This window comes from Melanerpes formicivorus, unplaced genomic scaffold (assembly GCF_026170545.1).
Source record: "Melanerpes formicivorus ecotype bairdi unplaced genomic scaffold, bMelFor1.0.p_v2 SCAF_44, whole genome shotgun sequence".
Lineage (NCBI taxonomy): Eukaryota > Metazoa > Chordata > Aves > Piciformes > Picidae > Melanerpes > Melanerpes formicivorus.
The window spans coordinates 3405481-3432970 of record NW_027142396.1 but is presented as its reverse complement, the minus strand read 5'-3'; the positions used below and the strand labels follow the sequence as shown (position 1 = coordinate 3432970).

The 27490-nt window shown below is 36.9% G+C and overlaps 1 protein-coding gene and 1 pseudogene across 4 annotated transcripts in view; one reads left to right on the top strand and one right to left on the bottom strand.

Moving 5' to 3' along the window:
- PCDH17 (protocadherin 17) overlaps positions 1-26621 on the top strand; it is a 110212-nt gene extending 83591 nt beyond the window's left edge. For 3 of the 4 annotated variants that reach the window (XM_068158909.1, XM_068158910.1, XM_068158908.1), the window contains exons 5-6: positions 12844-12918; positions 21981-26621. In XM_068158909.1, the coding sequence (XP_068015010.1) occupies positions 12844-12918; positions 21981-22663 (758 nt within the window). In that variant the 3' untranslated portion in view covers positions 22664-26621. Of the gene's footprint in view, positions 1-3841; positions 3917-12843; positions 12919-21980 lie in introns of those variants that run through there. The other variant, XM_068158911.1, reaches the window with a different exon arrangement.
- On the bottom strand, positions 10758-10928 carry LOC137451436 (cytochrome b-c1 complex subunit 10 pseudogene; annotated as a pseudogene).
- Positions 26622-27490: the final 869 nt, after the last annotated feature.

Here is a 27490-nt window from a genome sequence, read left to right as displayed (position 1 = left end):
GTAACACAGCTGGGCACAACAAGCTGGAGCATGTCTTCCAAGAAATTTCAAAACAACTTTCTTGAAAAATGCTGTGAAAGAAATAGCATGTTTTGGTAGCAAGAGTGATTATTCAAAATAGGCCTTTCCTAAAAGAGAACAAAAAGAATCCAATTAGATGTCAGTTCTGCAGCTCTGCTCCTAATCACTGCCAAAATTCCATGTAAAGTGTCTTGTTATAGAAGGCTAATAATGCTGTATTTAGGGTAGGGAACCAAGTATTTTCAAATATTTCTCCCTAAAGATGATAACCTACATCTTTATTTAGACATTTGGAGTGCAATTTTTATCCACATTCATACCGTTAATTAGCATTGGGATTCAGATCAACTGTAAATATTTACATTAGGCTGCACATTGTGTTCACTCTCTTAAGTAGGTCTCCATGTACTAACTATAATGGGAAGTTAGACACCTATGTGACACATGGACTCCTTCCTTGGAGGCACACAAGTGTCAAAACCTGGGGCTATATCCTGCAAACATTCCTTAGTTAACTGTAAAAGCATACACCTGTCTCTGAACACCCATGATGTTCAGTACAGCATGCCAAGTAGAACTGTCTGGGGTAGTTCACTGTCAGAATCAAAATTTGCAAATAGAATAGAATAGAATAGAATAGAATAGAATAGAATAGAATAGAATAGAATAGAATAGACCAGACCAGGTTGGAAGAGACCTCCGAGATCACCAAGTCCAACCTATCAGCCAACACCATCTAATCAACTAAAACAAAAAGTGCCCCATCCAGTCTCTTCCTAAACACCGCCAATGATGGTGACTCACCACCTCCCTGGGCAGACCATTCCAGTGGCCAATCACTCTTTCTATGAAGAGCTTTCTCCTAACATCCAGCCTAAACCTCCCATGGCACAGCTTGAGACTGTGTCCTCTTGTTCTGGTTCTGGTTGCCTGGGAGAAGAGACCAACCCCCACCCATCTGCAACCTTCCTTCACGTAGTCGTAGAGAGCAAGAAGGTCTCCCCTGAGCCTCCTCTTCTCCAGGCTAAGCAACCCCAGCTCCTTCAGCCTCTTTGCACAGGGCTTGTGCTCCAAACACCTCACCAGCTTTGCTGCCCTTAGTTCTGTTGCTCATGGAACTATGCATCATATTTAGCATATTGTCATTGCAGACAGTGCAGGATCTAGTGAACAGAAATGGGTAAAGTTAACAGAATTAAGTACAGGGAGACCAACAGCCATGTGGAGAAGCTTAAGAAGGACAGCCCTGTCATGAGGAGAAGTATTAGTGGAACAAAGATGATGGAAATCTGGTGGATGTTTTGAAAAAAGTTTACATTCCCTTTGGTGGCAGTTGGAAAGTCAAAAGATGGAACTGCTAGTGAAATATGCAGGAATATACAGTGAGAGTGATTGCCCATTGGAATGGGCTGCCCAGGGAGGTGGTGGAGTCACCATCATTGGAGGTGTTCAGAAGGAGACTTGATGGGGTGCTTGGTGCCATGGTTTAGTTGATTAGGTGGGTTGGATTGGTTGATGGGTTGGACACGATGATCTTGAAGGTCTCTTCCAACCGGATCTGATCTATTCTATTCTATTCTATTCTATTCTATTCTATTCTATTCTATTCTATTCTATTCTATTCTATTCCATTCCATTCCATTCCATTCCATTCCATTCCATTCCATTCCATTCTATATCACACCAAAAAACAAGGACAGTCAGTCTGATTTCTGATAGTCTTGAAAGGCTAGCTGGACATTTGATTTGCAAATAACAAAAGAATGTGCATGCTTTTAAACAAGGGGGAGTTGTCTTTTTCTTTCCCTTCTCATATTCTTTAAACAGAATAAATTAGAGACTACTAATAGCTCCTCAGCTGCTTCTAGCTGTTCCCAGGTTCACCAACAATTCAATCTACATACTTCTGGGAGGTCTCCGTAAGAGAGAAAATGCAAATACCACCAGTATGTTTTGAGAATGCTACAGATTTTGCTCCATGCATGCAAGATAAGCAGGTGGTTTCTGGTTAAATTATGAATTACAATTATCACTAACTATATTCTTGGGACAGCATACACTTCTACAATAGAGTAAGATTCCAATATATGTTCTGTAGGATGCTTTATAGCATCTTATTAAATTATCTTCTGTTGGTGGTGCTTTACCTGCTTGTCCTCAAGTATATCTAAAGCTGCTTATTAAGACGAAGCAATTTAACAGATGTCCTTACACTCAGGGATGAATACATGAAGGATATAGAATTATCTTGACACTTCTTCCAATCACCTCTTTTCACCTCTTCATGCAGTGAACACTTCCAGCTTGTTGTCACTGCACGTGATTGCAACATAGAAGGTTTACAGGGTCAAAGCTAGTCTTGTATCTTTTGTTTTGTCATACAAGCCTTGGGAGCTCTACTCTCCTACTTTCAACTATAGCTTTCTTTTTCTTTTTCATTTTTTTTCCTTTTTTTTTGTCTTTTTTTTTCCTTCCTTTTTTTTTCTTCTTTTTTCTTTTTTTCTATTTATTTTTGCTATTTTTTTTTGCTATTTTTTGTCCTTTTTTATTTCCTTTTTTAATTTTTTTCATTCCTTTTTTTTTTTGTTCTTTCTTTTTCTTTCTTTTTTTTTTTCATTCCTTTTTTTTTTGTTCTTTCTTTTTCTTTCTTTTTTTTTTTTTTTTTACTTTTAGGATTATTTCAATAATTATTAATAGGGTAAGTAAGTATTTGCTTGCATTTGTGCAACAAGTGTATGAAAATATATGTATCATAGACACATCTTTGTCTCTATACTATATATTCAACAACATCCTTGTGAATTTGTATGTTCATGTATGCACATGAAGGTGATCTCCAACAAACCATCACTGGGCTACAATAAATTACCACTGTCCTGTAACTTTGCCAGACTCATCCACCCCCCAGCTCACTACTCCCTTTTGTCAGCATCTGTTCTGCAATTATAAAATATATGTGTACACCAAAGAGACACGATTAAAAATAATTAAACAAAAATGTCAGATAATTATGCTGCAAAAATTTGGGAAAGGTTGGATTTTCACAGATGAAATTAATGTCAGCACTAATAGCAGCTTTCCTGTGTAAGCATGTGTCACTATTATATGCTCTAGTTAAAAATGATGGTGTATTCATATTTGATTTAATCATGTGTGACCCTACTAGAAGTAAGGGAAGTGGTATATTCTTCCTGAAAAACCTATCAAAACTGAAAGATTAAAATAAACACTTTAAACATTCAAGCAACAAACTTCATTTACCCTAGTGAGTAGCCAGCACACTTGAAGGCATTGAAAAAAAATATACAGAATAAACACCATGTTTTAAAGTGATATTTTTTTTTTCTCCTGTCCCAAACATTTAAAACTTCCCATAATTTTTGTGGGTAAAGAAAGGCTTTAAATTCATCTGTGTTTTAGCACCCAGATACTACATTTTAAGATAACGATATGGCACAAGTTAAGGGTTTTATCTGTATTAGAGATCTGTTCTCAGATGGCTTTACATTCCCCATTGCAGCCTTTGATAATTCAATTAGTCCCTCCAAAAGTTGGGAATAGCTGATAAATTCACTTTAATGTTAAATCAAGTACCCCAGCAGGTTTCTCTTAATATTATCACTTCTCAGGGAGCTTAGCTGTAGACATGAAACCTCCCAAATACAACTTTCTTTAAGGAATGTATGGGCCTTTGGAGCAGATTAAAAGGACTGCCTGCACCAACATAGCTTTTCACCATTAATAAAGTTACTTCACATTCTGACAGCATTCTCATTCACTCAATGACTGTCCATCTAGTTTAATTTATTTTAATTGGTAGCCTTAGGTCCCTCCATGGAACAGATTCCATGAATATGGTGAATGATCTCAGGAACAGAGAACGTCGTTAAACAAGGTGATTTTAACCCTTCCCTTTAAACACTGTCTTCTGGGATTGCCAAATCCTACAGGAAGACACTGATTGCTGAATAATAAGTAGGAGGGGATTAGCTAGATCTGCACTGACAATGTCTTTGGAGAGTACTAACAATAACACCAGTTCTGTTTGTCTTCCTCTAGGAAATGAACAAAGAATATGTTAGATGCAAAAGATGAACAACAGGATTTAATGTTGTAAATAGATGCACATCCTTGCAGTAATCAGATAGAAAAGCAGAGAGAAAAGTCCTAAAAAGAAAATACTTCTTAGTACTTACAAGCAGTTTGCTTTAATACTCAGATTGTCAATGACCTTCTGTAGAGGATTAGTTTTGCTAGAAGGAAGACTTGAATTTTAGATGAATTTATCCATGTCATCAAAGATGCATGTTGTCATCGTAGTCAGAGCAGGCTAACTGTGACACTGAAAGCTCACAGAAAAGACTGTATTTTCCTCTCCAAAGGTAGAAGATAAAAAGTGACAGAAATAGACGTTCTTTCTGCCTGAAATGTTTTATTCTATATTTTTACTCCACTTTGCTTTCCTGTTTCAAATTAAATAGGCAATTATATTCAAGGATTGCTGATTGTTTTGTAAAACAGTTTCTCATGGTAAGCAAAATAAATAAATTACTATAACCAGGATTTTTTATTTTTTTTATTGCATAATTTCTAATTGTTCTTAGGAAACTTTAGGGAAGACATTTCATACAAACATTTAGATTTAATATATGATTTCTTCCTTGTGGTTTTGGACTTGAAAATCCGACTTCATCAGATTAAAAAGCTCTTCTTTTTTTATTCACAGTAACTAACCTGTTAAACAGTTGCCCTTTAGTTGTATATTTTTCATATAATTTAAAAAATATTTCTTTAATAGCCCATGTCTTTTTATCTACCAAAAATAATAAAAAAGCATACTCTAAACCTGATAATATCTATCCCAATATATGTTGTATCTCTCTCTGTGTGTATATATACATACACACACGTATATATATACATGCACATATATATACATGTACATACATACACACACACATACATATATACATATATATATATACATATAGAATAGAATAGAATAGAATAAACCAGGTTGGAAGAGACCTTCAAGATCATCGTGTCCAACCTATCACCCAACACCACCTAATCAACTAACCCATGTAACCAAGCACCCTGTCGAGTCTCCTCCTGAACACCTCCAGTGACGGCGACTCCACCACCTCCCCGGGCAGTCCATTCCGATGGGCAATCACTCTCTCTGTGTAAAACTTCCTCCTGACCTCCAGCCTCAACTTCCCCTGGGGCAACCTGAGACTGTGTCCTCTTGTTCTGGTGCTGGCTGCCTGGGAGAAGAGACCAACCTCTGCCTGTTTACAACCCCCCTTCAGGTAGTTGTAGAGAGCAATAAGGTCACCCCTGAGTCTCCTCCTCTCCAGGCTAAGCAGCCCCAGCTCCCTCAGTCTCTCCTCATAGGGCTTGTGTTCCAAGCCCCTCACTAACTTCATTGCCCTTCTCTGGACTCGTTCCAGCAAGTCAACATCCTTCCTAAACTGAGGGGCCCAGAACTGGACACAGTGCTCGAGGTGTGGCCTAACCAGTGCAGTGTACAGGGGCAGAATGACCTCCCTGCTCCTGCTGGCCACACTGTTCTTAATGCAGGCCAGGATGCCATTGGCCATTGGCCAGGATGCCACTGAACATTGTGTATATATATATATACACACAGTGACTATTAGTCTTACTGCTCTGTCCAGTAATGACTGTGGAATGCTTCTTGAAAGTATACAAATGCAATGAACTGTGGACAAAAATGTTGAAGGCACTCTGGAACATAAAGCTGCAATTGAGTGTATTTCTGTATCGTGTTGACCAGTAGGCTGTAGTGGCTAAAGGTAGTTGTGGTAACATATCATGGGAACATTTGATAATGAAAATGCTCTCCATGGGAACACTGTCATTTGTTTTCCACATGATTATATTGGAAGAAAAATTACCTGTGAAATAGGTGTGTTGGCTTTTCAGAGAACTGTGACACATGCTTTATGAAGAAAGTTGTTGAAAATTGTTTATCATCCTAGTCTGGCTCTGAGCAATACCCATTTAACATTATGGAATCAAAAAGCATATGCCAAATTTAAACTGAGAATTTATTTTAAAAAGAGATGTTTGGGTTGATGTTGAAAGCCACAGACATAACCAAAGGAAGAACTCAGTTATACTCAACCTTAGACATTAGAATGTTGAGACCAGAATTGTTTCTGAGAATTAAATCGGTGCCTAGTGGGAATTCCAGGTATGCTGCTCTGTATCAACAAATTTTATTTTGTCCTTGGACAGGACAGTAGTGACACACTATGCTTTACTTTTGGGCATCTCGGGTAACTAAACATCCAGCTGCAAAATCCAAGGCTAGGAATTCTGTACTTTCAGGACAGGCAGGTAGGCCTAAACATTCTGGCACATAAATAAGAGCTACAATTCATGAATGTCTCTTACTAGTTAAGCAAAATCTAAACATATGCTTTGGTAATACTTGCAGAAGATCTGTAGTTTTGAACTGTAGATGAAAGGGAAAACTAGAATTTAGTGTCTTTGCAAGGTATCCTGTACTCTGCTGTTTCATCTAGGTTTCTGAGCCAACAGAGCCTTGTCTGCAAAAGCAAGGACAGAAGAATTGTTAAGAAAGAGTCCCTCAGTTCTAACAAGAATTTATTCGCAGCCAGAGCTGCAGCTGCTAGAAAGGAGAGCATCAGCTGCTAGAAAGGAGAGGATCAGCTACAATTTGTTTCAATGAAGAGTAGTAGATCCCAATGTGTTCCTCCAGGCATTCAAAACGCAACACTCACCCTGACATAAATTTTAGCTGTGTAAAAAAATGTAGCAGCTTGGTATAAGCATGGGAGAAGAGTATTAGGGGAGAAGGAAAGTTGATTTATTTCCAAATAAAAATAGTTCAGTGAAAACATCCCAGGAATAATGATATTGAATTAATATTCAGTGGAAATCCCAGAAGTTGCATGTAGTCACTAAGTTACTAGTTTGCTAGGGAGGACAGTGTGCCTTTGAAGCATATCTTGGAAAAAGGGACTCATGATGCTAAGTTACATACCTAAATCCCATGTACATTAAATTAGAGAATATTGGACCCTTAAGCTCAAAACAATTTTCTTAGTGCTGAAAAGCTTAAGATAACTAACAGAAACAGATAAATCAATGGGTATGTATCTCTAAGAGCTAGGTAACTTCAGGACATCAGCTCCATGCATATTCTATGAAGACAGACAGGCCTATCTGGGAAATGTTTTCAATGTGGAGCCAATCACCAGTACTCTGAATGGTTTGCTGAAGCTTTCTTTATGGCCTGTAGAGACAGCATAAGAATCCTAGACTAATATTAATTGTCAGAAATTACATTATGTGGCTATCACTGCTTCCTGAATGAAACTATTCTCTCTCTTGCAGCTGCTGTTAGGCATTTTATGAAACTAATATTCAACATCTCAGCCTACCTCTTGAGGAGTTTTTTTCAGTCCCTTTCTTGACAAGAACTCTTAGATTATATGGAAGTTCTTTTTGGTTTGCTTCCCTAATGCATGATAATTAAAAAAAACTCTGGCCTATCTTCCTGCTTACTAGGATTTAGTGAACGTGATAGGAGGAAATCAGGCTTTTCAGAAAACCTCATCTGTAGGGATACCTTTTCCCTGAGTCTTAAATAGGCTTAGGTAGGTAGAGTTGTCTTAGGAAAAAATAAGAATTATAGCCTTGCTCAAAGAAAACAAGTGTCTTGCTTTGGTAAAGGAGGCATCTTGAGCTATAGTGAATGACGCCAGATGTTGAGTCACCAGCATTTTTTATCTTGCATTACAAGAAGAACACATTTTTGTATGTTTTCCCAATTAGAAACTTTCCTTGTTCTGTTTTGCTTTTCTTCTTTTTTTGTAGCATTGCTGAGAGTTTGTGGGTGGGTTTTTTTGAGATGAACATTGACACAAAGGTTAAAATAACTTCAAAAGGCCTTCATTTCAGTGTTAGTTCTATGCAGCTCCTTCCATCTTTTATAGTATTACTGTTCTGCATGGTTTGTTTAACCAAAGAACAAGATTTGCCATGCTCTTTGATCTTTTAAAATATATTGAAATCTGAAATCAAGTGCTTTGCCCAAGTCTTGACTTCACTGGCAACAGTGAGCTGAATAATGTACTAACATACGGAGTCCCCCTATTATCACTTAAAATAATAAATCACATACCTTGAGAATCAGTCCGGCTATGTCTGACAAATGATGAAGTGCTCGGAAGTCTGACGTGGGTAAAAGAAGGAGAGTAAACAATTAAAATATGGAAAAGGGAAAAAAAAAGAAAGAAAAAAAAAGAAAGAAAGAAAGAAAGAAAAAAGAGAAGAGAATAAATGGGGAAAACAGAGAAAGATTTCCAGCTAAAGCAATTTGGCTTGATTAAGAGACTGTGCAAAGTGACGAATGTCATACTAAGAAAAGAACGTAGTCTCTATTGGAAGTTATTCAGAAGGCAGAGCTAAAATATTTTGTTGAGAGCCACAGTGAAAATCTCTTTGCATAGCTTGACAATAATGCAAAAGTAATTCCACCAAAATCATACATATCCTTTCATTTATTTCTTTTCCATTAACCGTCTAGGTTAGAGGATTTTTGCACAGCAGTACTAGGGACAATTAAGTATGTTTAGCACAGAGACAGGTGCCAGATGTATGCATGTAACAGTTACAGCGGAAGCATATGCATAGAATCAGCTCTGCAAATAGCTGGGTTCCCTAGGCATTCAACACTTTTGAAGCTAAGGGAGGGAATGTTTTTATGTTATAACATTTTCCCTTGGTGGTAGCAAATTAGCGGCCTTGTATCCATCTTCAGCTGGAACCACAGAGAGTCTCTTGAGAGCTTACAAATAAGTTTAGAGCTGTAGTAAACTGTTTCTTAGATACATGAGAAGTGGGATACATACCATGCTTGTACTGTAACAGGTGGAATTAAAAATAAGTTTGATTTTTTTCCCTGTAAGACTTTTTTTGTCTTACTTTACTTCCTTGCAGAACTTGTTCAAGGTCAGACTGAGCCATAAGGTACTGCACGCACACACAAATTTTGTCTCCTTGGGAATGAAAAAAAATTCTTTTTCTTAAAAAAAAAATAAAATTAAAATATATCTTTAAGCTACATTTTTATTAGAAAACCCAGAGGCTGTTTTTGGAAAACCATGCAGTAAATATTGGGGCTTAGTTTTCTCTGCTTTGCATTATCTGTGATACTGAGAATTCAAGCCAATAACTGTATGGGCCACTTGGCTTTTCTTACCAATAGCACAAAAAGGCTGGGAGGAGAACAACCCATTAAAAGCAAGTCATGATGGAAAGCATGCATGAGACTCTAAATCAAGTAAATATTATAGTGATAAGTTCCAATAAATGAAAAGGTCTTTTTAAATATCTCCCCAAAATTGATCATGATTCATGTCTAGAATAGGCTTTACTGCATTTTATGGCATGTCTGCTCCAATTCTACAGGCGTAATATCTTCATCATCTTAACAGACTAAAGTCCTTCATAAAATAAGTCAATAGATTGACACTGACTGACATATTATGAATCCTTCAGCACCTTTAAAAGTGGCAGCTGCATCTCTTACTTCATTTGCCAGAACAGTGTTTATCTTATCTAATGACTCACTGCTGGATTTCCTTTGTAGGGTTTTCAGACAAGTAAGAGGGCACAGCTAAGAGAAATTATCCTGACTGCACCTTACTTGGCAATGATGTTTGTAACCAGCCTTTAAGTCTATCTCCAGGACTAAAATACACTTTTTGTAAGAACATGGCTCTGATAAGGAGTTGCAGAGACCAGGAAAAAATAGCTTCTATTAGCATGCTTAAAAAGAGAAGGTATTAGTGAAAACAACGAGCACATAATAACGACGTCTTTGAAAATAGTTCCCAAACTACCAATTTTTCTTAAAGATAGATTTTGTCACATCTCAGTACTGTGGCATCAGTACAAAAGTTGAAACTATAACAAATGCAAAGATGACAAGTAAAAAGGTGACTATCAGTTGAGCAACTCAGTTGCTGCAAATCAAAGTAATAAGCAGGAGAGATTTTCTGTAGTAGTAATCTCCTCAATCCTCGAAATATAAGAAAATTATCTGGCATTTAGGGTCCTGGGGATAGGATGATGAGAATATTCTGAAGTTATCTTAAGTAAGTGTCTTTCAGAAATTCGTTTACAGTTTATGGAGAACCTGAAAATACATTGCTTAATCTGTTTACATGTACAGTTCTTTTTGCCACACTAGTTGCATTTAAAGAGTCAGATTTGTGGGGGAAAGAAAAGCATCCTTAATTATTCTTTCTGATTGATTTATTTGGGGCACTATCCTGATACAAAGCTAAGCAGAATAATGTTACAAAACACACATTCCTAAGAGAATACAGGTGCTTTATAAATTGGCATAAGTATAGTCCCATTCTGCAAATTTCTTTTGAAGGTGGTAATAAAACACCACATCAGCAATATGCTGATGTCTTGGGTGCTATCTAATGAAACACTAATGAATACATTATTTAGCATAGGGGAAACTCTATATGAAGCTCTTAGACAATTTCTTGTCCTAAGAAAATAATTTTCACAGAATCATAGAATCACCAAGATTGGAAGAGACCTAAAAGATCATCAAGTCCAACCCGTCATCACAGACCTCATGACTAAAGCATGGCAGGGTCCCAGTGGACAGAGGGCTCCAAACCACTTTATGCAGCAATACAATTCCATGACAGGGAAGCTTAGTCTTCGATTTTATACTGGCCACCGATGTAGGGAACATACTGAAGGATCAGTTTCCAGTCTGTGAACCGTATCAACCCATTAACACCTACCCCACCCCAGGTGACCAGGGTGGGAGTCCAGTTCTGGAGGAGCTGGACATAGCGCAGCCCCAGGAGCTTCTTCAGCATGGCGCTGCTGGCCGTGCTCAAAGTATCTGTATGTCCAATTGAGAGTTCCTTAAGATGCCAGGACAACTTCAGGGTTTTTCTGAGAACAGCATCATGAAAAGTGTTTTTTTCCTCCTGTTCTGTCAGATGCATTGTACCTCCCATAAGGTCCAAAGTATATGACCCATATACAACCTTTTGAAGCAGAGAACGATACCCAATGGCATTTTCCATCTATCAGTATAAACCAGACATGGTCTCATTATGTCTGGTAAAAGACATTGTGAATGTAAATCCAGGCATGCTGTGGAGGAACTGCGGAGGAAACTTCTCTTTTTCACCAAAGTGAGCAGATTTTAAATGGTTCAGCATCTATGCAGCCTTAGGTATTTGTTTGTTTGGATGTTTTTGGTGTTGTTTTTTCTTTGTTTGGTTTTGTTTGTTTGGTTGGTTTTTATTTCTTTTTGGTGAGACTTTGTAAAGGAAAACATATAGCATTGGAAAAGCTTTACTATGCTGATTTTTTTTTTGACAAAAATCATGCCTCCATACAGAACCTGACAGACTTCCATTCAAGAGAGTCTACCTATAGTCAGGATGTAAATAGAACCATCAAAACAGCGTAGAGACAGATTTCTTCAGAAACCTTTCATGTCTGTCTCCTCAATGACACTCTCATCAGTTAACATCTCTAAACAAGTTGTCACAACTGAATTTAAGACAGGCTTAAAAGCAAAAAGCTTGGTGCCTTCTAAATAAAGATTTGCATACTGAGATAATTGGCAGCCGGTGAGGAAGAGTCAGTAGTGCAACATATAGCTAATTGTTGGTGTTCTGATGGTGTGACAGACTGCTATAGCTTCTTTATATTATGGAGCTTTTATGTTGGTATTTTCAGGAAATGTCAACAGCATGTTTATATTTTCATTAATGTTAACTTTTCATTCATTGCTTTTGTTAGTCCTAATCACTTGTTACCTCTTGTCTCTGTACAATCTATTAATATTTGCCTAGGGTGCCTCAAAATGGGCCTGGTTAATAAATGGATACCAAAACATTGCCACAGGATAATGCACAGTGCTAGTATTTACTAAATATTACAAATTAGATAGGGAAAATATTGGTATTGTAATTATGACCAGATCACAGTAAAGTTAGTAAAAACAATGTGAGTATCATGTAAATTCTTCAGATCATCACACAAAGTAAGTTAGCTTTCAGATTTAAGAATCCGTGTGGGTTTGGGTGCTAGCACTGAAACAAATCCCACTCTACAATCTGTGGAAATGCCTTGATCAAGAGTAGGAAAATGTGTTATATTAAAAATGGTTTTTCTAACAGATCCACAAGCCTGTTCTTTTCTGTTAATTGCTGCAGGGTTGTTTTTTTTTTTTCCTGTCTTTTTTTTCTTTTCTCTTCCAGGAAACAGCTTTTGGGCTCTACAACAAAGATTGCTGTTTAAAACTATCATTTTGTCAGATTATTAAGGTTTCCCTGTAGCTTTTCAGCTAAGTGTAGGGCTGGCATAACTAGCCCTTTTATGTTTTCTCCCTGCAGGCCTGGGCTAGGAAGAGTGTTTCATGGTGGGATGGGGAAGAACTCAAAATATGTTTTCATGACTTTCGTATTGTCTTCTTACTGCAAATTAGTGCAAATTGCAGACAAACCCTGGAAATCAAAACTGGGTATCCATTCTCAGCCTTTCCACTTTCTTCTCTGATAGGAAGAAATGAGAGACCCTTTTTCAGTTGACTGCCAAATCTAAACCTATGTGTGTGTACCTTTGAGAAGTACAGTGAAAAATTTCAAGGACCATGAGCTATGCCTGGGGCACAAAAAGAAATTGTTTTTCTCCTATAGAAGTTTTGACATTGTTGTGAATTTTGGGAGCAGAGTCTATTCCTGTCTGTGACTCACAGGTCTGATTTGCCTCCAGAACAGCAAGGCAGAGGCCAAAGACCCATTGTTGGGATCTGTGGACCAGCCCGCTGTGAGGATGGAAAATTTGCAGGTAATAGAAATGTTTTCTTGCTCTTACACTGTCTTTAAATAAAAATATAAGATTGTCATTAACTTATAAGCATTAATTTAAAACATACACCTGTAAGAAAAATGTTAAATGTTCTATAGTGCTCCATGAAATATTGAAGTATTTCTCTACTATTTATGATTTGGGACAAATGTGAATTGAAATGAAGTCCATAATGTCACCGTCATTTTATTACTTTAGAAATGTTTGATGCCATGCCAATCTAAAAACAAAGAAAGAAAGAAAGAAACAGAGCAAACAAGCAAGCCAGAAAACAAGAAAGCAAGCAAGCAAGTAAACAAATGAAAAAGCAGATAAACAAAAAACCCAAACAAAAACAACCAAGAGTGGGGAAACTGTGGAAGGATTATTTCAGAAGCTTCTAGTTATAATATCATAAAAAGACCACGAGATCCAAGTGGATTTAAAAAAGTGGCAGTCCATTCTCATTTTACTGCCAGTCAGCTTGCTAATCTGAGCTGCTTAATTGCTTTGCCTGACTGAAAGGAGCCTTTAAACAGACAAGCCAATATAAATACTCAGAGTGGAGACAGCTCTGTTTAATAACAGCAAGCATGTGTATAGAAGTATTTGTTTACCTCTGCTCATTTATGTCAAAATCAATTGTAATTAAACAGGACTCCAGCCACAGAAGTAGTACTTTAGATGATTGTTCTCATCAGAAGTGTCATATAGCCCCAGTGTTTAGGACATGTCAGAGCAGCCCATTATTTTTCTCCTATACTAAATTCCTGCTTAAAGTCTTTTCAGCTCTTTAGTGAAGCCAATTGCCTGTCTCAAAAAAAAAACCAAAACACATAAAAAAAACCCAAAACAAACAGCAGCAAACCAAACCCAAAAAGCAAACAAAATAAGAAATCCCCAAAAGAACACCACCCCACAAAAAAAAAATAATAATCCAAAATCAGAAAAAGGGAAAAACCCCAAAACTAAGTAAAACACCATTTCATATCGATTCAGTTCTGTTTTTTTTTTCTTCTTCTTTTTTTCAGTCATATCAGAGGAATTACTGAAGTTCAGAAAAGCAGAGTTATTTATATTCTCTAGACATTAGATGCCATTTATTGACCATCTGTTTATACATATGTACAGAAAATACAGGCTTTCCCTAATTGTTCATGGTATTAAACTACATTGAAAAAAATAGTTGGGTTTTTTTTTTAGTATCTCTTTTACATAGTGCCTGCGTGAAAAATATAAGCTACAGAGGATTTTACACCTTGTTTTAATGTCCAGTGAATTCTAAGTGGAAATATTTTCAATAACAAACACAAATTCACAATATGAAAAAAGGAAATGAATCAATCTCCTGGGAAAACCAATGTGAACTCCAGACAGATCTTTTTTCCTTGGGATGTGAAACAAGAGTCAGGCAAAATGTGCATTACCATTCGCTCTGTAATGCAAGAAGAACAGAGCATTTCAAAAGTGAAGGTAAATTGTTAACAGCACTGTGAAGCTGCATGCTTCAAAAAGAAGAATAGGTCCTCCATTGTATTTTTCATTTGGAGCTGTTAGTTGATATCTATTACAGTCAAATGAGTCAACCAGTGAGCAATCATTGACAATTAATCATTATCTTTTTGATTTCATATTTTTAGAGAAGAAGACAGTTAGAAGAAGGTATTTATACAGTAGTTAAAAATTAGATGACACTTGTTGAAAGAGGAAAAAGTAAATAAATATCTGAAAGACATACTAGTATTAGAATAGAGTAGAGTAGAGTAGAGTAGAGTAGAGTAGAGTAGAGTAGAATAGAATAGAGTAGAATAGAATAGAATAGGATAGGATAGAATAGAATAGAATAGAATAGAATAGAATAGAATAGAATAGAATAGAATAGAATAGAATAGAATAGAATAGACCAGGTTGGAAGAGACCTTCAAGATCATCGTGTCCAACCTATCATCCAACACCATCTAATCAACTAAACCATGGCACCAAGCACCCTATCAAGTCCCCTCCTGAACACCTCCAATGATGGTGACTCCACCATCTCCTTGGACAGCCTATTCCAATGGGCAGTCACTCTCTCTGTGTAAAACTTCCTCCTAACCTCCAGCCTAAACCTCCCCTGGTGCAGCCTGTGACTGTGTCCTCTTGTTCTGGTGCTGGTTGCCTGGGAGAAGAGACCAACCTCTGCCTGTCTGCAATCTCCCTTCAGGTAGCTGTAGAGAGCAAAAAGGTCTCCCCTGAGCCTCCTCTTCTCCAGGCTAAGCAACCTCTATTTCACAGGACAATAAAATATAACAAAAGTTATGGACATTTTAACCATATTGGGGGTTTTGCCTTCATTGATGATCACAATGTAACAAAAAGCTACTTTTATATTTCTTTTTTACATTTTTCGTGTAAAAAAATCTTAGAAAGGAATGCACATGAGTGAACATTTTAGCAGGCCAAATCTTATAAATTAGAATTATCCAAATGCTGTTTGCCTTGTTTAGCTTAAAAATGCAGTTTGATAACATCATTTAAAAGTTCTGTAAGGAGTTCCTAATTCTATTGGAATGGAATGGAATGGAATGGAATGGAATGCAATGGAATGGAATAGAATAGAATAGAATAGAATAGAATAGAATAGAATAGAATAGAATAGAATAGAATAGAATAGAATAGAAATAGACCAGGTTGGAAGAGACCTTTGAGATTATTGAGTCCAACCCATTGTCCAACACTTTCTGATCAACTAAACCATGGCACCGAGCACCCCATCCAGTCTCTTCCTAAACACCTCCAGTGATGGTGACTCCACCACCTCCCTGGGCAGCCCATTCCGATGGCCAATCACTCTTTCTATGAAGAACTTCTTCCCAACATCCAGCCTAAACCATTTACATCTAGGGTTTGAACTTGTGTATAGGGGAAATCAGATTTTTAATATATTTGCATAGACATATATTTACATAAATATATACATACATATAAGAGCATATATGTGTATTAACATGGAACCACAGCATGTTAGGGATTGGAAGGGACCTTGAAAAATCATCTAGTCCAACCCCCCTGCCAGAGCAGGATCGCCTAGAGTGGGTCACACAGGAACATGTCCAGATGGGTTTTCAGAGAAGGAGATTACAACCTCTCTGGGCAGCCCATTACAGTGTTTTGTCACCCTCACAGAGATAAAGATTTTCTTTATGTTCATGCAGAACCTCCTATGCTCCAGCTTGCACCCATTGCCCCTTGTCCTATCACTGGACATCACTGAGAAGAGCCTGGCTCTGTTCTCCTGACACTTGCCCTTCAAATATTTGTAAACATTAATGAGATGACCTCTCAGTCTCCTCTTCACCAGGCTAAAGAGACCGAGCTCCCTCAGCCTTTACTCATATGGGAAATGTGGATGTGCATGTACAGATATATAAAGTTTACTTTCCCCTATACACAAGCCTGGACATTTATGATTATATTATATGGAGTACTATGTTACAGGGAATAGTATTATTCATCTTCTTATAAACATGGTATAAAATATATCACAAAAATATTTGTATGCTGATGTTTTATGCACATGGATTGTTTACTTTTCATTTGTTTTTTTTTTGCTTTGTACATGTATATGATTTAAATAATTAGAGTCCATTTAAACTAGGGGGAAAAAGGTATTTATCAACTCAAATTTGCTACATTGAGTCACTGTTTAAAGAAATATAATTATTGAGTTTCTTTGTTATTGTTATGCAAATTTCATGTAATTAGCGATTCAAACGGAGATATCTCAGTTTTAGCCATTGAAAGAAGCCAACTATCTTAAGCATTCATTAATTAACTTTATAGTACAAAACAGTTAGAATGTGATCAGTACTCAAAATTAAATCTGCTCAAAATATTTATGGGTAGGAAATTAAAAATAGCATGGTAAAAGTATCTTTTCCTATAAGCTTGCTACAGGATGCAGATGTTTAATATGCTTCCTCTGGTAATATAAAATAAAATATGTAAGTATGCCTTAAGTTGCACCAAAACACATATCTTGCATTGCATTTTATATGCTGTGAACGCAAGTTTCATCCTACACCATCTTGAATTTCTATCCAGTGTACATTTTCTAGGTAGGTGATTGTTGTTTCCAGATATCTTGTTTCCTTTTCTTTCTATGGCTGATAATTTAACAGTTCTATTTTAGTCTCTATTCTCCCCTAAGTGCATAAAGCACTTCTGACTGTTTTCCCTTAAAGCTCCAGAGAGTTAGGAAAACCTCTAGGCTGCTTCTGTTTATTGTACACACTTGCACTGTTAAGGGTTTATTTTCAACAGAAGGCAGACAAGTATAAAGACTGATGGTGCATATCACTCTACCAGCACATCTTGCTGTAGAGCACAGTGCATGACCTATTTTACATATATATATATATATATATATATTTATATTTATATATTTGTCTTTAAATAGATTCTTTTTTTTTTTCATATATAGTGATTCAGCCCTTGGTGGTGATAGTTTGCTTTGTGTTTATAGTTCCTCCTGCTAATACAAAACTGCCTGTTCGATTTTCTTCACTGTCTGCTAGCTGTAGCAGACAAAATTACAAGCTAATGGGGAGATGAGAAGCTTATAATGTATGATAATCAATACTCAAAATCAGTTTCACATGATGTGGCATGAAAGAGTGAAGGGAAAGGACAGAGGTTTTCAAGACTAGAGCACCAAACCTCATGCAATGCTGCTCATTTTCACTTCAAGGTCATTCAGTATTCAGTTTTTTAATCTTTTTGGCCCCATAATTAATGCAGTCTCTGCTAGGATACCCAAGGAGGAGAAACAAAAAGTTAGTCAATACTGTGAGTACGAAGCAAGTATAAAAACTGTTTTAGCAAATGAAGAAAATGATAAAAGGAAGGAAAATATAGCCTGGAATATATGTAACATATATACAATAAATATATCTCTTAGAGATGGCCAGCAAACTTTGTATTTTTATTGACAATAAATAATCACAGAATCACAGAATCACCGAGGTTGGAAGAGACCTTAAAGATCATCAAGTCCAACCTGTCCGCAGAGTTTATGACTAAACCATGGCACCAAGTGCCACATCCAATCCCCTCTTGAACACCTTCAGGGATGGTGACTCCACAGCCCATTGCACAATGGTGAATGACTCTCTCAGTGAAGAACTTTCTCCTTACCTCAAACCTAAACTTCCCCTGGTGCAGCTTGAGACTGTGTCCTCTTGTTCTGGTGCCGGTTGCCTGGGAGAATGTAAACACTGTGAGAGTTGTCCTCATACCCAGTGTATGTGTATGCACATCCATAAGAGCTAAGCATTTAAAATCTTAGAACTTAATTTGGTTGCAAAAGGATAACCAGATCAGTCTCAAAAATCTTAAATCTGGTGTAGTTAGATTGTTTTCAGTGCCAGAGAACTTCTCTGATCCTTATCTTTCATCTGAAGTTTATTCATTTTAATGTCAGTTGTGGTGGTTTTAGATTAAATCTAAATCTACCTTCTTTCAGTTTATGAAGCCCAGGATACAATTTCTTTTCTGGTCTGCAAGCACACATTACTGGCTAATGTTGAATTTCTCATCCACTAATATCCCCAACCCTTCCACAGGGCTACTCTCAATCCATTCGTCTCCCAGTGTTTATTGATACTGGTAATTTCCCTTTTGGTGAAGCCATGTTATCTGTCTCTAATTACCTCCCTGTCTTTTACACTTTTTGATATATCTTTCAGAAGATCTTCTCCATGATCTTACCAGGCACAGAGGTGAGGCTGACTCGTCTGTCCAAATTTTACTTTAAAAACTCTTACATGCTTTTCCTCAAAAATCATTCTGTGTTCTCTTTTCCCTGCACCTCATTCTCTCTTGATTTTGGTATCTTTTTAAGGGCTCACACCAGTCCTACATTTTAATCTCTTCAGGGAAAAATGACACTTTTTTCACAGAACTGTGTCACCCACCAGTGAGGTGGGTATCGGTCTCTCCTCCCAAGTAAGAAATAATGGATTGAGAGAATATGGCCTCAAGCTGTGCCAAGGGAAATTTTGATGAGACATTGTAAAAAAGTTCTTCACCTAAGGCTATTAAGCATTGGAACAGGCTGTCCAGGGAAGTGGTAGAGTCACCATTCCTGTAACCATTTAAAAGGTGTGTAGATGTTTAGTGACATCACTTAGTGGTTGACTTCGTAGTGTTAACAGTGGGACTCAAGGATATTAAAGGTTTTTTTCCAATATAAACTATTCTATAATTCTATGATTAACTAGTATCAGTCCTGAGTAAATCATCTCACCTTGATTTAACTGACATAACACAATTTTGTTTAAATTTAAGTCACATGTTAATTTCTTATTAGAAATGTGAATAGTCAAAGCTGTTCACACTGCTAGATTCTCCTAGATCACCTTTGGTGTTTCTTCTGTGTCAGGTTTCTGCAATGCAACTGTCTGAGAATCTAGTAGTGATATTATAAGATGAGTAGGAATTTATTTTCTAATTTACAAAGATAATAGAATAGAATAGAATAGAATAGAATAGAATAGAATAGAATAGAATAGAATAGAATAGAATAGGATAGAATAGAATAGAATAGAATAGAATAGAATAGAATAGAATAGAATAGAATAGAATAGAATAGAATAGAATAGAATAGACCAGGTTGGAAGAGACCTTCAAGATCATCACGTCCAACCCATCATCCAACACTATCTGATCAACTAAACCATGGCACAAAGCATTCCATCAAGTCTCCTCCTAAACACCTCCAGTGATGGCGACTCCACCACTTCCCCAGGCAGCCCATTCCAATGGGCAATCACTCTCTCTATGAAGAATGTCTTCCTAACATCCAGTCTAAACCTCCCCTGGTGCATCTTGAGACTGTCTCCTCTTGTTCTGGTGCTGGTTGCCAGGGAGAAGAGATCAGCTTATGCCTGTCTACACCCTCCCTTCAGGTAGTTGTAGAGAGCAAGAAGGTCTGCCCTGAGCCTCCACTTCTCCAGGCTAAGCAACCCCAGCTCCTTCAACCTCTCCTCATAAAGCTTGTGCTCCAGACCCCTCCCCAGCATTGTTGCCCTTCTCTTTACACTTTCCAGCAAGTCAACATCTTTCCTAAACTGAGAGGAATAGAATAGAATAGAATAGAATAGAATAGAATAGAATAGAATAGAATAGAATAGAATAGAATAGAATAGAATAGAATAGAATAGAATAGAATAGACCAGACCAGACCAGACCAGGTTGGAAGAGACCTTCAAGATCTTGACATTCAACCCATCGTCCAACACCATCTAATCAACTAAACCATGATCCCTTAAGGGTCTTTTCCAACCAAAATAATTCTGTGATTCCAAACTTTCTCTATCTATGAGTCAACAAGTTCGTTCTGCTTTTCTGAAGACCTGCTGTGAATGTCTCTGTGCATGTATTTCACCCTTACATTTAAAGAAATGCTTGTAATTTTTTTTGTCTACTGGAATGATAGCATTTTATGTCCAGTCTGTGAGATAAAATGCTTAATAGCTAAAGACCAGTGTATATCTGATTGAAACCTAGAAGTGCTGAAGGGATTTATTCTATCAATATTTACTAGAAACTAGTGAGAATGAGAAAAAGAAATCAACTTGTATAACTGCTGTGATTGTCTAAAAACAGATTTAAGAGATATTTCTAGAATATTTCCTTGTCCCTGACATTGAGTTAGATTCATGTGTATGATTATAAAATGGTAAATGGTGACCCAAACATACTGTTAGAGTAAAATCACAGATAAACTGAGAGTTTTAAAGTAGATTTTTAATCTGAACTGTAGAAAAGGAGTTGATGGGGAAAAGAAGGCTCCGAGGTGACCTTATTGTGGCCTTCCAGTATCTAAAGGGGGCCTACAAGAAGGCTGGGGAGGGACTTCTGAGGATATCAGGTAGTGATAGGACTAGGGGGAATGGAATGAAGCTGGAGGTGGGGAGATTCAGGCTAGATGTTAGGAAGAAGTTCTTCACCGTGAGAGTGGTGAAGCCCTGGAATGGGTTGTCCAGGGAGGTGGTTGAGGCTCTGTGCCTGGAGGCGTTTAAGACCAGGCTGGATAAAGCTCTGGCCAGCCTGATCGAGTGTGAGGTGTCCCTGCCCATGGAAGGGGGGGTTGGAACTAGATGATCCTTGTGGTCCCTTCCAACCCTGACTGATTCTATGATTCTATGATTCTAAGTATGAAATTTATGTTTTAAAAATGTAATGAACAAAAACGTCCTATTCGACTAGATTATTAGAAAGAATTAAGACTATAGAAATCCTATCTGACAATATTGTCTGTTCAAATAATATGTCATGGTCTGTCATTCTTGCAAACTGTATATATTGAGCAAATCCATTTTCACTTACTTGCACTAAGACAAAAAAGGGGAAAACTGATTACATGATCCATACTCACGTCTAATAAAATTGCAATATGCACTTTTTGACAAGCTTCTGTTTAATGCACCCTGATGGAAAATTCTAGTTCTCTACTCTCAGCAGGAAAATCAGGCTTTTCAAAGAAAATCTTTTTATTTTTTGACTGTCACACACCATAACAATTATACATGGAATGGAGGTGACAAAAATGAAAAGCCAGCTTGCTGATTTTTATGAAGTGCTTGTATTACTAGGAGGGCAGTCACTGCTCAGTTACTTGATTTGAAAAATTAATCCTGATAATGCCTTCTGAGTTCTTTAAGTACTGTTCACTCTTTTCTAGGATGAGTTCTACAGAACAAAGCCTAACAGATTTCTCCAGCAGATTAGTTTACAGATGAAGCTCAATTCCACTGAGAATGATTCTCTAATGACCCCTTTATACTTCCATTGTGCCGTGTGAATGCTTTAATGTATAAAGAATGGAGTTAAATAAATGTATTGTCTCAACTAACAGGTTTATGCAGTCCTTCTGAAATATTTTAATTATAGCTTCTTCTTTTTTCTCCATGATTAAACAGATGTCAAGTAAGCCCATCATGTCTAGATCATAGCCTATCCATTAGTTTAAAGAAATCCACTTGTAATTAGAGTTTTTCTCTTTCTCCTTTGTTTTACAGAGCAAGAAGAATGTGTTAACTGCACAGATGAATGCAGAGTGCTTGGTCATTCTGACAGGTGTTGGATGCCACAGTTCCCTGCAGCCAGTCAGGCTGAGAATGCAGATTATCGCACAAATCTCTTTGTACCCACAGTTGAAGCTAATGTTGAGACTGAGACATATGAAACTGTGAATCCCACTGGGAAAAAGACTTTTTGTACATTTGGGAAAGACAAGAGAGAGCACACTATTCTCATTGCCAATGTTAAACCTTACTTAAAAGCCAAACGTGCCCTGAGTCCTCTGCTTCAGGAGGTTCCCTCAGCATCGAGCAGCCCAACCAAGACATGCATTGAGCCTTGCACCTCAACAAAAGGACCGTTGGATGGTTGTGAAGTGAAATCAGGAGCCTTGGCTGAACCAAACAGCCAGTACTTGTCAACTGACAGTCAGTATCTATCGCCTAGTAAACAGTCAAAAGACGCTCCCTTCATTGCATCAGATCAGATGGCTAGGGCCTTTGCAGATGTGCATTCCCGAGTGAGCCGAGACTCGAGTGAGATGGACTCTGTTCTGGAGCAGTTAGACCGTTCAGCCCGGGATCTAGGCAGGGAGTCGGTGGATGCGGAGGAAGTTGTGAGAGAAATAGACAAGCTCTTGCAGGACTGTCGGGGAAGTGACCCTGTGGCCGTCAGAAAGTGAGGGGGAAAATAAGGACAGGCTGGCAGTTACATTCCTCTTCTGCTGATTAAAAGTAAATAAATAAATCAATCCCCTGGTTGTAACAGTTTTACAGGAATGAAGGAAGACCAATGCTGCTTTAAGGCTTTTAGTGAACATCTGAAGTGCCCACAAGTATGTTCTTTTCACTGCTCTTTCTTTTTGACAGATAACACTGGTTTCTTTTTGACCTAACTTTCATTAGGACAGAGTCAAGTACACTAAGAACAAAACAAAAGAAGGAAAGACGGTGCCATTTTGACAATCTGACAGGAAGGTGTGAGAAAGATGGAATGGAAATACACCTGATACTTTAAGACTGTCCTCAATAGCTGATGCTAACTTTACTGTTTACGTATAAACCCCAAGAAAAACAGGGTTGAATAATTCTGCTCTGTGGTGGATTTCCAGCAGTCACCACAGGCATCTACTCCTAAAAAGAGTTCTTGTAGTAGTCCAAGTGACACCAAACATTGACATTCATTTGTGGTAAACATTTATGTACAAAGTTACCTGCCACAAATAGGAGAGAAAAAAAAAATAAAAAGAAAAAAAAAAGGAAAAAAAAAGGAACAAGAAAACAAAAAAACCCATTCCAGATCATTATTCAATAAAGCATATCCTGATCATTAATAAAACACTTCATATCATATTAAGGTTAAATGTAAAATGATAGAGTCCATCTTGTCCTGTACACACATAAGCTAATTCACTTGGTAAAAAAGGAAAAAAAAAGGATTTTACTATGTTTAGCATTTTAGTGTCCAACAAACCTATAAATACTTAGCAGTAAGTTTAAACAAAAACTAAAAAATAAAAGAAAGTAAAATGTTGGAAAAAACAAATAAATAGTTACCTTTAAGGGTAATACACAAAAGAAATTAACATTATTAACACTTTTTTTATTCATTTGTGGACACTAAAATAGCTCAGGAAAGTCAAAATGTCTTAGACATCCACAAAAAAAATCACATGATCATTTAAATGTGCAAATGTAAGAAGATTCAGTGTGTTTACATCAAATGACATATTTTTATTGATTTATTGCAGATTCAGTGCATATGAGCCAAATTGTTGAGTGTATAAGAGCTATATTGTGTATTTTATTAAATTAATATATAGTTGTGTTGCAAAAATATTTGGGCTTATATTGTAAATGGCAAGTGTTGCCTCGGTAGCTGTCGAACTCTATGAGTTTTGTTTTTTCCTGCTTCCTTTTCCCCATGGATTGTGGGAAGCAGCGCCTCAGAGCAAAGTCTCTTGTTTAATGTATGGTCTACGAAGTACTGCAGTACATAATCTGTTCAAAATGTGTTTGAGTGAGCTGATGGAGCTAACTGAACAGCCTACAAATACATCCATCAGTCACCATTAAGTGCAAGTCCTTTTAGAAGATTTTATTACAAACCTCTGTTTAGTAACAAAAATTACACTCGAACCAACATCTGGAATCTCCTGGGCTGTTGTTTTGTTTTGTTTTGGTTTTGTTTTGTTTTGTTTTGTTTTTCCAAATACATGCAGCCAGACTGTTTAATGTAGGGTATTTGATTAACTTCTTAAGAGATGCCACCTTTTCAAAGTTTTACTGTTAAGTTCATAAAGCTGAGAAACACTTCAGTGCCGATGTGACATGGGCAGTATTTTATCAGATTCTTTAGGATGTGCAATTGCTTACTGTAATTCTAGATGTACACTGCTCATTTTGCAGAGTGTTCTCAGTTTGGTTTTCATCTGTTCTGAAACATATTTTAAGAATAACTTGGGATGAAGTTTCTACTTTGTTTATTTTTTTTTTCCTGAGGGTGTTTTTATTCCATTTGAAAAATTCAAAATTGCCATCATGTGAAGGTTAAGAAAATAGCTCACATTCAAGATGAACTTGCACAGAACAAGAAGAAGCAGAAAAACAAAATGTTTAGCTCAGGATTTTTTTCCCTGGGAAAATACCACTCTGGGAAATACCACTATGGCACATTGTTTTAAAATGGTGTATTTGGTTTATTAAATGTAATGTGTATTATAGAAAAAACATATATAGAAGAGGCTGGCAATCTCAAATCTCACAAAACCCTAGTTTTCATTAGTTGAAGAAAGCAAGCTGACCCAACAGCCGGTTTTGATGTTGGGATTGAGGTTAAATTATGATTTTAGCTAGTCAGTCCTACAGTGAATTTTCTTTGGGAGACAACCATTCTAATAGTTTGCTTCTGGCTTGTCCTGTTAAAAAAAAAAAGTCTATGTGTGGGGAAAAAAAAAAAAAAAGAAAAAGAAAAAGAAAGAAAAAAGGGATCTTGTACGTGTTTTATCAAGCTACTCTCCATGTTTTGGACAATTTATGTATCTAAAATGTGGTGTTGTCTGTGTTATATAATTAATTACATTTCTTTTGGCCAGGAGACTCAAGATTGGTTTTGCTTGATAGCTTGATAGCTTGAAATTCCATAGTGGAGAGGATTTCTTATTGTTTGATCAGTCTCTTATACGTATTTCCATGGTGCCCATCACTTCAATGTCTGTGCACCAAGTCTTTAGCTCTGCCAGTGAGATCCATTATTCAGCAAAATCTAAGCCAGTATGTAAATGCAGTCAAGTGATGGAGATTTGTGTATTTTATAGATGATCTTAACACTGAGTAACCAATTGTACAATTCATTGTATGTTTCTGAAGACATAAACCCACAACATTCTGAGAAAGGGCTGTGCCAATGTAAGAGGAATTTACCTTAAGGCTCTCTGTCACTAGTGATTTACTAGCTTTAGCTGTTTAACACATTATCTGTACTTAGTAGTGATTATTTATTTACCACTCTGAGGTAATTCAGGATTCATGACTCACAGCTTTATAGAAGAGTTTAGGAAATCTTGCTTTTATTTAATTTGGCTGACAACTGCCTTGTGTTTTAGATCTCTGGCGTACTGCTTCCAATAAGGATATCCCAAGTTAAAAGATCTGTTTCACAATTTTGAAATGATACATAAGGAACCAATAAACCAGCAGAGCTTATGTAATGTCAGTTTTGCTGGTTCAGTCAAAATTGACATGATTGTGTGTGAAGGAAGTACTACACAAACAAATTCATGAAAAAGGATTATTTTATTTTTCCTCCATGATATCTCTACTGTCACAACTAGAGAAAGAGGCAGCAATGAAAGACACAGGTTATGAGTTTCTCTCATTCCTTACATATTTTATGAAATTGAAAAAAAATACATATCTGTGCACTGTGAATAGCGAATAAGGCATTCTCCCTCTCTCTCTCTCTCTCTATATATATATATATGTTAATAATGAAAACCAGCATCTGGAAGTTCCTTAAACAATAGGCCAATCAAATTAAGAGTCAAAATCAGACTTTTTTTTCCTCCTGTGTGCTTTTACTTGCCGTATTTATCAGGGAAGAGATTGTCCTGAAGTGTGATTTGCCACTTGAAAATATGTTTCCCAAGCCGAGTCACCCTGAGAAGTGAAACATTGCTCACAGTAGAGCAAGATATGTTATTCAAACTTTCGAGCTGCTTGATGCCTGATGGAAGGGAAATTGCTGAGGTCAACAAGGAGTCAAAGCCTAGCATAATATATGCCCACTCATTATTGTTTAATTACTTTCTTTTGACATCAGACAGTGATATTATTGCATTAATTCAAATGGGAGTTTTAGCTATCAAGATTTGTTGATCTGAAGTGTAAGTGAATGAAATCTGGTTAAGGTTTTGACTTCTCTGGCCCGATTGTGATACAGGTTAGCATTCACATTTATCAGCCCCTGTCTACCCATATGGCTCAAAGTTGCACCAATGACTGGTGAATGACACAAGAAATCCCAAACAAAAGCAGCATACATTGTATGGATTATCTCAACCGCTATTGTTTAATGGCTGTGTTTAATGTGACCTATCTGGAAAATGAGGACTACGAATAAAAAGCAATTACTAATAGTGATGTTGCCTGCTTTTGCATTCATTAACACAGAAGAAATGTGTTAAACACTGCATACCACAGGGAGCTTGATGGTAATTACTTTGGAAAAGCAACTTGTGGCAATGCAACTGTTGCAGCTAGTTATCAGTTTGCCAAAAAAATGACAGTCCCTGCTTCATTTATTAGAAATGTGTAACTGTTTTCTCTCAACGGGAAGGTGGTAAAGATTTTCCAACAAGCTGGGTAGGTTTATCTTCTAAGCAGTTGATATGCTGAATCCCTAGAAGCTGTTATTTGCTTATAGAAATATAGAACCAAATAAAGGATAGTTGACTCTAATACACTGGCGTGAGTTCACCAAAAGCTCTATAAATGTACAAGGTCTGAAAGTCTGTCAGCCAACTTGAAAGATAAAAACATGGCTTCAGCATACAAGTGGAGAAAAAAATAATACAATACACATAAAGGGTTAGGATTATTTTATGTTGTTGTTTTTTTTTCTTTTAAATGCATCTTTTTTAGGAGCCCGAGTCAATAATTTTATTCATGTTGATGTAAACAACATGATAAAATGCTGGGAAAATGTGAGTAAATTCTGTCTCATTGTTTGAGCTTGTTGTTCTAATTTAACACTCTCTCTTCTTTTTTTGTCTGTTTGTGTTTGCTCCACTTGAGCATCATAATCGATCCCTCAGAATATATGGCCCTGTAGCATTGGCATACCAAACAGTGCAAAGCCTTCACAAGAGATTTTATTTGGTTTTAGGCAGGATTTGTTTTGAGGGTTTTTTCCTTGCTTTGGTTGGTTGAGATTTTTTACTAGTAATTAAGTAAATAGGCATTGCTTTTGACAGCTAACTAGAGTTTTAGTTCGTTCAGAATAGTACAGG